General features: G+C 44.7%; 1 protein-coding gene across 4 annotated transcripts in view; it reads left to right on the top strand.

The window, feature by feature from the left end:
* Nucleotides 1-2895: 2895 nt before the first annotated feature.
* The window catches only part of TPD52L1 (TPD52 like 1), a 97282-nt gene continuing 85923 nt past the window's right edge, over nt 2896-14254 (top strand). Inside the window, exon 1 of one of the 4 annotated variants that reach the window (XM_070496164.1) lies at nt 2896-3131. In XM_070496164.1, the coding sequence (XP_070352265.1) occupies nt 3113-3131 (19 nt within the window). In that variant the 5' untranslated portion in view covers nt 2896-3112. The remainder of the gene's footprint in view (nt 3132-14254) is intronic. The other 3 variants (XM_070496163.1, XM_070496162.1, XM_014852940.3) reach the window with 3 other exon arrangements.

Raw genomic sequence — 14254 nt, forward strand, 5'->3', positions numbered from 1 at the left:
TATTATTAGTATTTATTATTCATTATTTTACTATTATTTATTATTTTATTATTATCTGGGTGGCAACTTTTGAATTTAAAAGCTGAGAATTTAGTACCTTTCACCTTTTCTGTGGACAGTTTCTAAAACGTTCATTCTCAATCTTGGAAGCAGGTCAATACGGCCTAGAGAGCTTTCAAAAAATCAAATCAGAATATGTGGGGAGTGGGGCTGAGGTATCAGAAATGTGTGGAAGGCCCCCCCGTGGTGCTGATGCAAACAAGGGCCGGGAAGCATTGCCCCAGCAACACGGGAGCCCCGGGGCTGGAGGGAAACAACACACCGATTAATGCCTCAGAGAGCGTGCTGCCCCACAATGCAGAAACCCAGGTACAGAGAGGCTGAGAAACTGGCTTCAGGTTACTCAGCTAGTAATTTTCAGAGTGAGAATCTAATGGAGCTCCCAAGCCCATGTTCTCCTTCAATGGCTTCGGAAGGTTCCTGAGCCCAAGGAGCATACTTTATGGGTCCTTTCCTGCTCCTTCCTCTCGTTTCTGGGCCCTGGCCACTCCCAAGAGCACCCTCAGCACCTTATGTTACAGGTGACCCAAACCTGGTTTAGGCAAGGACTGTTGAATCCACCTCGCCTTTGGACATTTAGATTTCCACTGCATCCCCGCCTCTGCAGAAAGATCAATTCTGGAGGAGTGAACCAGGTTTTCACGGACTTAGTCAAATACTCACCTCTTGTTGTCCACGTGGAATAGCTACAGAGATGAAGAGCAAGAGGGGGAAGATGGCTGTGTCACTAACCCTTAAAGAGATGAAGGAAATGCACCATCGTAAGCGAAAGAAAAGGAGAGACATAAAATGTACAGTCTTCCTTTTCATGATATGTTCACTTCAACAATTGTCTCTTTGGCTAAGCCATTATTTGGGGGCTAACGCAACTTATGGGCCTAATTCCTTCATCCTTCAAGTCTCAGCTGAGGCGACACCCTCTTTTATCTCCTCCCCAGTCTGAGCGAGGAGCCCTCCCTGGTTGCTCACATGCACCTATCCTATTGCACTGCCTTATAAAGCCTCATTTCTCCCTCCTTCTCACCAGACCATGACCTCCCTGCATAAAAAAGATCCTGTCCTTTACTTGTATCCTTAGCATCTAGCGCAGTCCCTGGCACAGAGACGACATTCAGTAACTATTTCTGAATGAATTTCAATATTTTATTATTATTAATGATAAAAGACATTAAGGGGGTAGTATCTTAAAATTTCATAAATCAGAAAAATGAGTCAGAGTTTAGATGAAGGTTAGATGACACAAGCTGGAAAGTCATTAACTATTTTTAGCTCCTTTTTACAGCTGGGAGTCAGCCTTAACTTGGTGTTTTATTTCCAGGGCACAAAGGACCAGAACAACTGAGCAGACTCTAAAAGTGATTTACTCGCTGATTCTGATTTGTCACTCGGTGCATCCATGGTCACAATCACCAAAAACCATTAAAAAACCCTATGCTTGGTGTTTTATAGAGCAATTTTAATGGTACAGATTACAAATTAGGGACATCTTCAACATAGCAAAGAATACTGACTTGTTTATACATATGCCAAGAAATCATGGCTGCTCCTTCTTTCAAATAAAAATGTAAGACTCCATTAATGTTTATTAGTCTTTACTTTGAGAGTAACTTGGGCATAGATAAAATAGAACCTACTGGTTAGTTAATTGTTTATTCAATAAATCTTTTTTGAGCTATGAATTTGTATAAGGCTCTTGGGCAGGAAATACGGAAGGCTCAAGATACGACCTATACTGGACCCTCACAGACTTTACCTCTATTTAAGAAAGAAAAAAAAACCCACTGAAAATCATGGCAAACCATTCAAGACCAAATGTAAATAAATACATTGTATGTATTTCACAGAGGAAGATAGTGCGGATGTGAGGAAAAAGGGGAGATCTGGAGCGGCTAAAGACCTGAGGAGGTGAGACTTGAGCTGATATTTCTTCCTCCCTTCCGTGCTTTCTGGCCACATTGCCAGGCCAGGCTTGGAGCAGAACTGTAAGCTTCTGGTCTGTTCTCTGAAAACATGACTGCTTCATCAACCGACAGGTAGAGTCTACAAGTTTCGGATTAGAAAATATATACACAGTTGATGCTTATTATTTGCAGATTCCATATTCGTGAATTTGCCTCCTTATTCAGATTTCTTTGTGACACTAAAGTCAGTACAGTGTTTTCGTGGTCATTATCAGACAAGGGCAGAGCGGGAGAAACCTGGGCCCACAGGTGCATACCTTCCCAGCCAAGGTCAGCCAAGGCTAAGCTCCACCTGCTTTGTTTCAGCTCTCACACTGTAAACTAGCGCCGTTTGAACGCACTGCAGATAGACCATTTTTGTGCTTTTCTTGGGTGATTTTGCTATTTAAAATGGACGCCAAGCATACTGCTGAAGAGCTGTCTAGTGTCCTAAGTGCAGGAAGGCTGGTATGTGCCTTAAGCAAAAAATGTATACGTTAAACAAGCTTATTAAGTTTTATTCAGGTATGAGGTATAGCGCTGTTGGCCATGAGCTCAATGTCAATGAATCAACTGTATATTAAGTAAGGTATCTTTTAACAGAAACACACATAACACCAGGTTATTTGTTGATCAGTTGACAAAAATGTTGGAACCAGAGGGTCAGAGGAACCTAACTCTGCTTTTCCAGCAGGAGCGATGGTTCAGTATTGTAAACCCACCCTCCTTCCTCTCTGCCAGGGCATTTGCGCCTATGGCCCACCTCAGGGCCTACTTCAGCTGGGTCAGGCAGCTCTTGGGTCCGAGCACGCACCCTGAGCCGGCAGTGGGCGCCCTCGGCCCGCTGCGCAGCGCGGCCGGCAGGTGGCGCCAGCGGTGACTCCTTCCCAGCTCGGTCTGGGCCAGGTGGACTGGAAGGGGCGGAGGGAACCAGAAGCGGCCAGTGGTGGCTGCCCCGCGGTTCCCCACCCCTTCCTCGCCGCGAGCGCGAAGCGCGCGCAGCAAGAGGGCGCGAGCGGCGGGCCAGCTGCGCTCTGAGCTCCGGCACCGCTGGCTGCGTGTCTGCGAAGCGCCAGGGCGTCCTCGCCACGCTCAGCCCGAAGTCGGCCACCATGGAGGCGCAGGCACAAGGTGAGTGGACGCCGACAGCCCTGAGGGTCAGGTCCTGGCGCGCGCCTAAAGGCGCTTTTCCTGCATCACCTAACTTTGCTCTCGGACACAGAGGATCGGTGCCATCTCCACGCGTCCGCAACTCTGCTCCTACCCGCGCCGGGGGGGTAATTCCTGCTCCCCAAACTCAGGATTTGCGGCGGGGCTGGGGGCCAGTGAGGGAGAGGTCTCTTCGCAGGAAATGCGCCCACGGAGCGCTCTACCGTTTTCCCCAACCAGTCGACCCCGCTTCCCGAACCTCGCGGGTGCCCAAAGGACCTGTTGTGCAGCGTCGCGAATCCGCGCTCCGTTCCCTTTCCCTCGGGGGAGCCAGGAGGGAGCGGGGCTTCGCGTCCTGCAGCTCCCAAGTTCGAGGAAGAGCGCGGCGCGCGCCCAGGTGGCTCTGCGGAGACCTGGGTCTCCCGGCTGCGCGAGGGGCTTGCGGCGCGGGGACCGCCTCCCGAGGCGAGGGGAGCGTCACCGCCCGCAGATCTCCAGCAGCCCAGCGCCGGCGTCCCGGTTTCCCACGGCCGGGGAGCGACCTCTGGCCCCCGGGCGCGCGGGGCCTCCGGCCGCGTTCTGGCCGCCGGGCTCCCCGCTCCCGGGGGCCTCCCGCTGGAGGAGCCCGCGACGGCTTTATGAAGGGCGGCCTCCTATCTGGGGTCCCCCTCGGACCAGGGTTACGGAATCCCGAAGAATCGTGCTAGAATGGGAGTAAAGGGGCTGTGGAAGGGAGCAGAGGTGGGCGGATGCGGAGCACGAGGCGGGGAGGTACGACCCTGACTCTCGAGTTTATCTTGGGAGCAACGCCAAGGAGGCAAGGGTCGCCGAGTTCAGCCTTTTTCAGCTTTTAAAACAATTATCACCACCTTTCTTCTACACTGTAGGAAATTCTGTGATGGCTTTTTATATCAATAGAAGCCCATTAACAAAAAAAGGGAGCAAGAGGTTCCATGACCCTATGCGCTCGCCCTCTGCGGGCAGAAGCGTCCTGAATGAGCGCCGTTTGGCAGGTGCCGGGGCCTGGAGCCACCCAACAGATTTGCTGCCAGGATTACAGTTGTCTGAACAGCGCGAACTGTCCTCGTTGGTTCCATCAGCCAAGATCCTACTCATAAAGCTGCCGTTTCCAGCTTCCAGTATTTTTTCCCCCCATTATCTAATAGGAAAGAAGAATTCAGCCAAAGGTGGGGGCAAGCTTGATTTTGAGTTGGTCAAATTGAAAAGCAGAGGTCGGCTTGGAGGCCTTCCCTCCTGAACCGAAACAGGTGGGAACAACACTGGAGCTTTCCAACCTGACTTGCAGCTTAGAGTTGTTTGTCGAGTCTTAGGTACTGGCTCTGTCCAGTTCCAGACCAACCAAATTGGAATCTCTGGGGTCTGGGCCTGGGTGTATTTGAAGGCTTCCCAGGTGCTTCTCTTATTCAGTGAGGTTGGAGAGAAGCCACAGCAGGTAGGAAATTTTCATCCCAATTCTGAAGACATCTGAAATACGGATTGGAGCCTCTGGGGTCTTTGGTGAGCTTTACTGGTTTGCTTTACTTGCGAGATTTACTTAAAATGTTCCAGTGCTTTCCTTTGCCAAGCACGTGCTTGGAGGAGCAATCGCAGACTTGATTTCTGCTTCATGAAATTAACAGTAGAAGAGAGAGACATTAGTTTGATACTTATTTGATTAAAAAAAAAATTGCAGGCGTGTTACTGCTATGAAAGAGGCCCGCATAGTGCGATGAGAGCCTGAAGAACTTGAGGCCAAATAGGTGGTAATCCACAAAGCGAAGATTGTTTACTGTGCCCCTGTTTCCCTTCTTCGTGCTTTACGTGTGTTGACTCATTTCTTCTTTACAACAGTTCCATAACGTGGGTAGCGTTCTTATTCTCGTTCCACAGAGAGGAAACAGTCACAGAATGTAAATTCCTCTTGACATCAAGTAGGTAATGAGTAGCAGAGTTGATGCTTTGAGCGCCCCGTTCCCACTCAAAACCTGCCACTTTCAAGGGGAAGGTAAAACGTGGGTCCCCACCTGCCTGTCCCTGCCCCCTCTGCCACTCTTCCCCACCGTCTGCTCATGGCTGGGTGGAACCTGAGCTCTGGGGGAAGGACAAGTTAAAAGGCAAATGCATTGTCCTAGGGGGACTTGATTTAGGGTGACGGTCAGCCAGGAGGAGAAAAATGCATAGACTTAAATCCTTAGGAAGAAAAGTCAGATGAACTTGGATTGGATGTGAAGGAGGGTGGGTCAAGGCCGACCCAAGTTTACACTTCTCCAGCCAGATGGGTGATATTTGCATCTTAAATCCTTGTTTTCCTGCGACTCTTAAGTTCTTCATTTTTCAGATTTCTTCTTTTTTTTCCTGTCATTTAAGCAGCCGACATATTAAATTCTTTAAGACTAAAACTTTTTAATAAAACTTGGCTGTATTGTGCTAAGCAAAATAAGTCAGACAGAGAAGGTCAAATACTGTATGTTTTTATTCATAAGAGGAATATAAAAACAACGACGAACAAACAAGGAGACCTAGAGACTGGATTGGTGGTTACCAGTGGGGAGGTGGGGAGACAGGAGGGCGAAACGGGTGACTGGGCACGTGTGTACGGTGATGGATGGTAATTAGTCTTTGGGTGGTGAACGTGGTGTAGTCTACACAGAAATCAAAAAAGAATGATGTACACATTTATATAATGTTAGAAACCAGTATTACCTCAATTAAAAAACCAATAAAGCTTTTTACAGAATGTTTATAGTTTATATTAAAGGGAAAATCTTCTTTCTATCTGGCACATTTTTCTGGCTAAATAAATTGGCTCTTAGATTCTAAGAGCCCTATGTTTTCCTAAGTGCAACTTTCTACCATGGGCGCAGTTTATTTTAGAATTATCTAGAATGGAGATGGCTTATCTTTCTGCCTCTTGATCTAGAGACAGTGGAGATGAGTGAGGTTAAGCAGGCAGCGGCTGCTGAGATGTCCCCTTGTTCTGTCCAGGAGATCACCCAGGTGCTCTGGACACTATTGGCATATATAGTTCAATAAACGGAGCAGCGGGTGCTAGGAACTTTTCTGTAAGTAAAATTCTGCAAATATAATATTTGACTTTATGAAAGAATAGATTACTTCTAGCAAGACAAGGCATTCTGGGAAGTTCGTAGAATGGAAAACGCAGAAGTGGGATTATGAGCAGAGTGATTCAAGGAGGCGGGCTGGAGAAAGTGTGAAATGAGAGGCCCACCGGAGGCTCACGTTCCCAGTGGCTTTCCTGGTATGAGAGAATTTTGCTTGCATATAATTGATATATTAGAGAGGGAATGTGGTTAGGAATGTAGCATTTTCCTGAAACATATGGCAGTCCTTTAAAAGAGAAAGTTCCTGATCGCTTTAAACGACCTTTCAATACTTCATTATTCTAGGAAATAACTTTGTTTTTGTCTTTCTCAATGTCTTTAATGTTAAAAGGAAAGTTTTCTTTCCACTTAACACTTGTATATATAGATTAATAACTGTATTAGTCTCCTATGACTGCTGTAAAAAATCACTACAAATTTGGTGGCTTACAACAACAGAAATGTATTCTCTCACAGTTCTGGAGGCCAGAAGTCCTAAATCACTCTCACTGGACCAAAATCTAGATGTCTACAGGGCCTCGCTCCCAGTGGAAGCACTAAGAAAGAACCCATTCCTTACCTCCTCCGGCTTCTGCTGGCTGCTGGCGATCTTTGGCCGCATCACTCCCATGTGGTCAGTCTCTGTGCTGACGCTGCCTTGTCTTCTGCCTGTGTCAAATCTCCCTCTGCCTCCAATTTATAAGGACACCTGTGATTTCACTTAGGCCCACCTGGGTAACCCAAGATAATCTCCCCATCCCAGGACCCTTAACTTAATCACATCTGCATGACCCTTTTCCTGTAAGGTAACATTTACAGCTTCTAAGGATTGGGACCTCATCTTTGGGAGACATTATTACAGTAACTATTTTTTATATTTGAACATTGTACTCAAGAAGATGCTCAGAAGTGCATGAATGACATAAAATAATAAATGTCAGATTAATCCTACCTTTTCGCAAATTCCATTCAAGTGAAAATGTCATATGTACCTGACATCATGCTTTGCTCACAGGACATTTATGTACCCTCATATTGTTCCAGGAAGACTTCTGGCAGTTTATATGAGTCTATAAAACCCTGCAAGACAATGTAAATTAGAAATAGGTGAAAGAAAATAAATAAGAACAAGAAAAGAAAATGAAGCAAGGAATGAAGCTCTTGAAAAATGAAGACAGTTATATCCTTTTCATTAATATTGCGTGGAAAATAAATTCTTGCTTTGTAAACAAAGTGTGTTATTTTGTTATGAAACAATAAAGTGATCCCTCCTTCCCCTGTCTAATAGCAGCAGCACGAGTCTCCTATATTGTAGGGATCAGATTACCCACGGAAAAAATTTATTTTGTATATTTCAGGCAATATAATCATAAACCCCCAAATATGGGAGCTAGATGTTGTACATTTTGATTTATGATTTTTAAAAATATTATTATGAGTATTCTTACTGTCTTCAAAGCTACTTCCTAGTTTTATTTTCTTTCTAAATGAACGTTTTGAAGTAGGTCGTGATGTGCGTTAGATGAAGTCAGTCATTTGCAGCAAATCTTACACTGTTGTTGCAATTCAAATTCTTCTAAAATCTAATTGTACAAATGACAGATATTATCGGATATTGGAACCTCTTCTGAATTGCCTTCCCTAACATACACCTTATTTTCTTAATACTCTGGGTAGGCAGAATTTAAGAAGTTGTTTCAAAAAACTTAATAGCAGGAGAGTCCATTTTTGTGGCCTAGGATAAGATTTGGTACTTAGTGAGATACCATAAATAATAAACAAGTACTTCAGCAAATATTGGTTTGTTAAATATTTCAACAAATAGTTATTGATTATTGCAGTCATAGCAAATATTCGACAAGCACTTACTTATGAGAGGCAGCGGGGGGTAGTGGCTAAGATTCCAGAATCAAGGCAAACTGCCTGAATTTTAATCCTGCCATTGTCACTTCCCATTAATACGACCCGGAACAGGTTACTTGGGGCTTGGTTTCCTCATCTGTAAAGCGAGGATAATAATAACGTCTATGGCGTAGGATCGTAACAAGGATGTAAGGACTTAATACAAGCCAAGTGCTTAAAACAGTTCCTAGCACGTGGTCAGGACTCTGTAAATGTTTGCTGTTGCTTTTAGTGGCATATACCAAGAACTTTCCATGTGTTATCCTATTGAATCCTTATAATAACACCATAAGATAGATACTGTTACTTTTAACTCATTTTATAGGCAGAGAAACTGAAGGCGAGGAAGGCAGGGTTCAGCTCCGTGTCCATCTGAGTCCTGAGTATGAGCTTCTCCATTGTACTACACTGTCCCTCTGTGTGTGCTGGGCAACACATACCAACAGGAAGCAGAGATGAATTTGACGTGGGTCATCTTTCCAGGGAGGGCAGCAAAGAAGAGTCATCCCTAGGGGTAACGCACATGGAACTGATGAAATGACGTTTCCGTCTCAATGGGATTTTTGGAGTACTAGAGTGCTAATTAGAACTAACTCACGTTGATGGTCATAATAACAATAATATTTTAGTGGTTTTTTCCAATGCCAGATACCATGTTATGCACTTAAAAAAAATCGTGTTATTTAATGAATACAACAGAGTCACAAGGAAGGTAGTGTTATTTTCGTTTTACTGATGAGGACACTGAATGGCAGAGTAGTTACACAGCTTTCTCCAACTCATGCAGCTTGGACGTGTTGGAGCCCGGATTTGAAATCAGAGAGTTTGACTTCATATCTTGGGATTTCAATTAGTATTCTATATCATCTCCTGAAATTGGCATGCATACGTGGTCAGTGTGCAAAGTTACAAAGAATAGATTTTACTTTATATTCTATATGGTCAAGGGGTTTTAAAAGGGCAGGATTTAATTGTACTGTCCATCTCACATATGGGCAGGGTCTTGATCTGAATATGATCCAGAATTCCTAAGGTCTGCAAGAATAAGCCCCATAATGTGGCAAGTTGGGGAGCGGGTGCTCATATAATCAACAGCTTGCTGTTTTAGTTATGTTTTCGAGATGAAGAATTCTGTAGAATTCATAGGATATGTAATTCTTAGAACTGGTGTAGAACCTTATTACTAGCCATGAGAAAAAGCCAGTTAAAACGTGGAATGGTTCAGATATATTATTCCACTCGGTGTTCATCCATGTCCACTAATCTCAGGACTTGCAAATAAATGAAAGGCATAGGATCCGCGTGCTTGTTTCCGGAAAGTAGGATCTGTACTCTTTAGATGCTGTCTGAAAGGACTAATCTCAATGAGGACCCGAAAAAGAAAGATTTTTATAGTCTCATGAGTGATATAATTACTTGTTTCTACGAATATGTTATATTTATTTAACCATCTCCCAAGCATGTTAGCACAATACCTACTTTAAGAAGGTACCTAGTGGGAAAAATGAATAGTCAGAGGATTTGTCCTTAAGCTGCTGTAGCATCTCTGTGTTAGATTTTTATGGTCTAACGTGGCAAGTGAACAACAGGGCTTCAGCCTCGGTTATCAGCCTGGCTTGCTCTCCATACATGTGGACATTCACCCTTCTGGACTGTCCCCAGGAACACCTTGAAGCCACCTGTTAAATTTACTGGGTTAGGATGCATTTAAGAACACATAAAGATGACCCCAAATTATGGATTTTCAAACCTGTCATTCTGCTTTTCATTGAACGTTTAAGTGTATAATTTATTTAAAATGTATGCATCAAATTAAGAATCATCATTAACGTGCTAGGGAAGGCAGCAGAACATTTTAATGAATTTGAGTTGGCTAAAAGAAAGCTTTGGGTCCTACAAGAAAGATGAATTTTAAATAGTTTCTCACAATGTGAGTCATTCATAAGTACTGCATTTTGATGGAGAGGAGGCAAAATTCCCAGAATAAAACCACAAATCTCCAAGAATACCCCATCATCACTAAGATATTGCTTTTTTTCTCAAAAGACAAAAATCTGGCACTTTGCTGTTTGTGCTGTAGCCAGATAATGTACGATGCCGGGGAAATGTGTGTGTATGTTACACCTCATCCCCAGTTACCTGTGGTTATTTGTACTTTACACAAATTACATTTTCCCTGATGTATATCTGAAACATAGAATCCTCCAGCCCCTTGGCAGTTGCAAACTGCATTTTTCTTATAATTAGACATTTCTTTTGTCAGTCAATAGCAAGAGTGACTTGTCAAGAATCCTAGAAGCAGATCATTCAAAATATGCTTGATTTTGATTCATTCAAAAGAAAAAGACAAATTGGGATGGGGGTGGTAGGAGGGGATCTCTTCAAATCTCTCAATTTCAGAGTCTTTGGCTGTTGTATTTTTTTTTCCCACAGATATTTCCCCCTGTCCATGAATGAGCCGAGAGTAGCAATAATGAGAACTGAAAAGAAAATTGTCTATAAATATTTTCCAACATTTTGGCTTCCAAAATGGATTCATTTCTACATGAAGACATCATGGAAAGACAGTTTCACTTACTGAACAGTTAGGACAGGCCAGGAGGAAACTGAAGTGTTTGGACCCTGTTTTTCCTCTTTAGATACCCCAGGGCTCCTACTGGAAGTTTCAAGATATTTGTGCTTCCTGCACAGTTTCTTTCAAGTGATTGGAAGCCGCTTGTAACCACTCTCTACTTTCTTGTATTTTCCCCAATCCCCGAAGGGCATTACTGGCGAGGAAAATATCTACTTACTGTGGGCCTACTGTGTACCAGACATGGTTCCAATTACTCATGAGCCGCTGCATCAGTTGCCACAGCCTGCTCTCCATGACGCTGCCCCTGAAAGAAGGAAGCAGGCTCTGGGGATAAGGACTTCCACTTTTTCATGGTGACAGTTTAGAGGATGTATAGACATAAGAACACACATTCAGTAATTTTTTGAAATATGATCTTGCTGTTTGAAAAAATCTGCAATATGCACGCAGAAGACGTGAGGGGAGCATCCACCAGCCAGAAAGTAGGTGGTTACTTCGTGGCACTGCTTAACACATGCACGTTACAGGTTCTCTTGCGTACAGGAGAAGAGCCTGGCCCCATCATTCCAGAAGTGGTTTTGGCATCCACAAAGGAGGGAGGACAGCCCTTGTACTTACAAATAAATAATCTAATATATTTGAAAAGCATATCTTGTACAGTCAGGCACCGCATAGTGACTTTTCGGTCAACGGCAGACTGCATCTATGACGGTGGTCCCGTAAGATTAGTGCCATACAGCCTAGGTGTGTGTAGTAGGCTCTACCATCTATGTGTAAGTACACTCTGTGATGTTTGCACAATGGTGAAATCCTTAGCAATGCATTTCTCAGAATGGATTCCCATCATTAAGGAATGCATGATGGTATTGGGAGGAAAAAAAAGGAGGTGGGCTGAGTAATAGTAAACAGAGGTAAAACCTACATCTGAAAAAAGATTCAGCTATTCATTTGAAAAGAATTCAAGTCACAATATCCCTCCCCTCGCCATTGACTTAAATTCTTTTGACTATGTTTTGGGGTGTGACTTCCTTCATTAAGAGATCTGGGCAAATAGAAGATCAGTGGTATCGAGCACTAGCATTTTATATCCTGCCATCCCAAATCTTACAATTAGAGATGAATATCATTTTTTATGACCTTTGCTAATGGGGGGCACAACCCCATTTATATGATTTAGCTTCATCCCACATTTTGTGTACTTACAGTTAAATATGCTGATTTCCAATGACCTGGGAATTCACAACCTATAAAAGTACAAAACCACCTCCCTGTGGAGATCTGACCTCGGGAAAAGAAAGAACCTGCCGCCAGTGTCTGTTTGAGTCGAGAGGGCCTCAGTGTCCTCTCCTCTCCTCTGCGGTGATGCCCCATGCCCGCCTCTGCCCGCCTCTGCAGAGCTGGCCTCTGTCCTTCTCAGATTTTTGTCTGTTCTTCTTATCCCTTCCCCAAGACTGAGGAAAAATAAATATTTTGGATTAATGTAATGAGACCTGTTATATATGGTGGAGGTGTAATGGTCCCGTGTAATGGCTTTGAGATTGGGTTCCATTTGATTTGAGGAAAGAGAAAATTAGCTCTTCCTCTTTAAAAAAAAACATCCAGCGGTTAGTTCTCAGTCCTCATCTTATTAGCTGGCCTACCAGCATCACTTGGCACAGTTGCTCACCACCTCCTCTTTGGAGCTCTTGGTTCTCTTGGTTTCCAGGACACCGACCTCTCTTTTTTTCCCTTCTACCCAAGCCCTGCCTCAGTCTCCTTTGCTTGCCATCTGTACTCACTCTCTTGGTGAGCTCCTCATGACTCGTGCTTTTAAATTCCATCCATACCCCTACCACTCCCAAATTTATTTTCCCAACCTAAACCTGCCCCCCCCCGCAACTTCAGATGGCCCACTTGATATGCCTGCATGAATGTCTAATAAACATCTTAAACTTAACATATCTAACATTGAACTTCTCATCTCCTTCCTACAAAATGCCCCTAGTTTTCCCAGAGTTATCCCCTCCTCACTTAATGGCAACTCCATTTCAAATGCAAACGCCCCAAACCTATTCCCCCAAGAGGTTTTTGGTTTTTGATTTTCTCCCATCGAACCGCATTGCCAGGCTGTCACGCAATTTCTATTTTCAAAATATATCTAGAGTCGTGCACCTTCCCACCCCCTCTGCTGATGCTGCCTTGGTCCAGGCCGCATTGTCTCTCACCAGGGTTCTGCACGAGTTTCCTCGCTCGTTTCCCTGCTTGGGCCCTGGTCTAACTTCAGTCTCTTCCCAACGTGGTAACTGAAGCGAATGATGCTCTCAAAACACATAGTATCATGCCACTCCTCGCTTCAGAACTCTACAGGAGCTCCTCATTTCACTCAGAACAAAGGGCAGAGTCCTTACAGTGGCCACAAGGGTGCTGCTGCGTGATCTGTCGTTCCTCACCATTGCTTCCCTGAGCCCAGCTCCTGATGCGCTCCCGGTTAATTCCGTTTGCTTCCTCTTCAGAGCCTTTCAACTTACTAAGCCCGCTGCCTCAAACTCTTCCTCAGATAGCTGCCTCGCTTGCGTCCTCCTTGCTGGCCCGTGTTACCCTCACACCCGGCAACTGGAGCCCTGTCATCAGGAGACAGTTCTCCAAAGGTCTCTCAAGTTTCTGCACAACTGGTCTTCTGAGCAAAGGCCTGAACAGTTCATTTCCTCTGCCCTAGCTTTCCAAGGACGTTTGCATAGCAGGCAGCCCCGGAAGGTAGAGACTGTCTGCCTTAGGGGCAGCTTGATTTACTGTCCGGGATAATAAAGATCAGGTCTCCCTCTGGACCAGGTCTTGGGCAGATTTGCTGGCAACCCTTATATCACATTGTGGCTTCGTAAGCTCGGTGTTACTCTGTTGAAACACGCTGTGCTGTGTAAACAGGCAGCATCTGGCCCTCATCACGTCACCCTTTTGGAATTAGGGCTCCGAGAACTGGTGCAATGATGTTACTATGGCTACTGCTATTGCTGTGAGTAATTGTCTTTTTTCTGTGACCCAGGAGTCTTGTGTCTTCTGCCAGCATCCCTGAAACTGGCAGGCTAATTTGTTTGCTTGCAAGTAGGGCAAAATCTGACCCTTCACAATTTTTGACACCTATCCTAAGCCATTGACTTTAGAGGGCCCTGTTTTAGCCTTCTGTCTGAGCCTTGTCCTGAATGTGTAGTCTATAGGTCCACCTAGAACCTATGTTTCTTCTTTTAAACCGTACTGTGGATACATGGGACTCCAGAGTTCTCTACCGAAACAGCCCTCAGTGTGTCACCAGGCTTGCGTGTGCCTTCCATAGGCAGACCATGCTGCCAACATGTACATTCCTAATCCTGAGACACCGTTTCTGGGGGTGGCAGTGTGAGTGGGTCAGACATACAGGCTAGAGTATGATTCTCAAAGTGTGATCCCTTGACCAGCACCATCACCTTCACCTGGGAACTTGTTAGAAATGCAACTTCTTAAGTCCCATCGCAGACCTGGTGAATCAGAACCTTTGGGGGTAGGCTGTCTGTGTC

Source organism: Equus asinus, chromosome 24 (genome assembly GCF_041296235.1).
Source record: "Equus asinus isolate D_3611 breed Donkey chromosome 24, EquAss-T2T_v2, whole genome shotgun sequence".
NCBI lineage: Eukaryota > Metazoa > Chordata > Mammalia > Perissodactyla > Equidae > Equus > Equus asinus.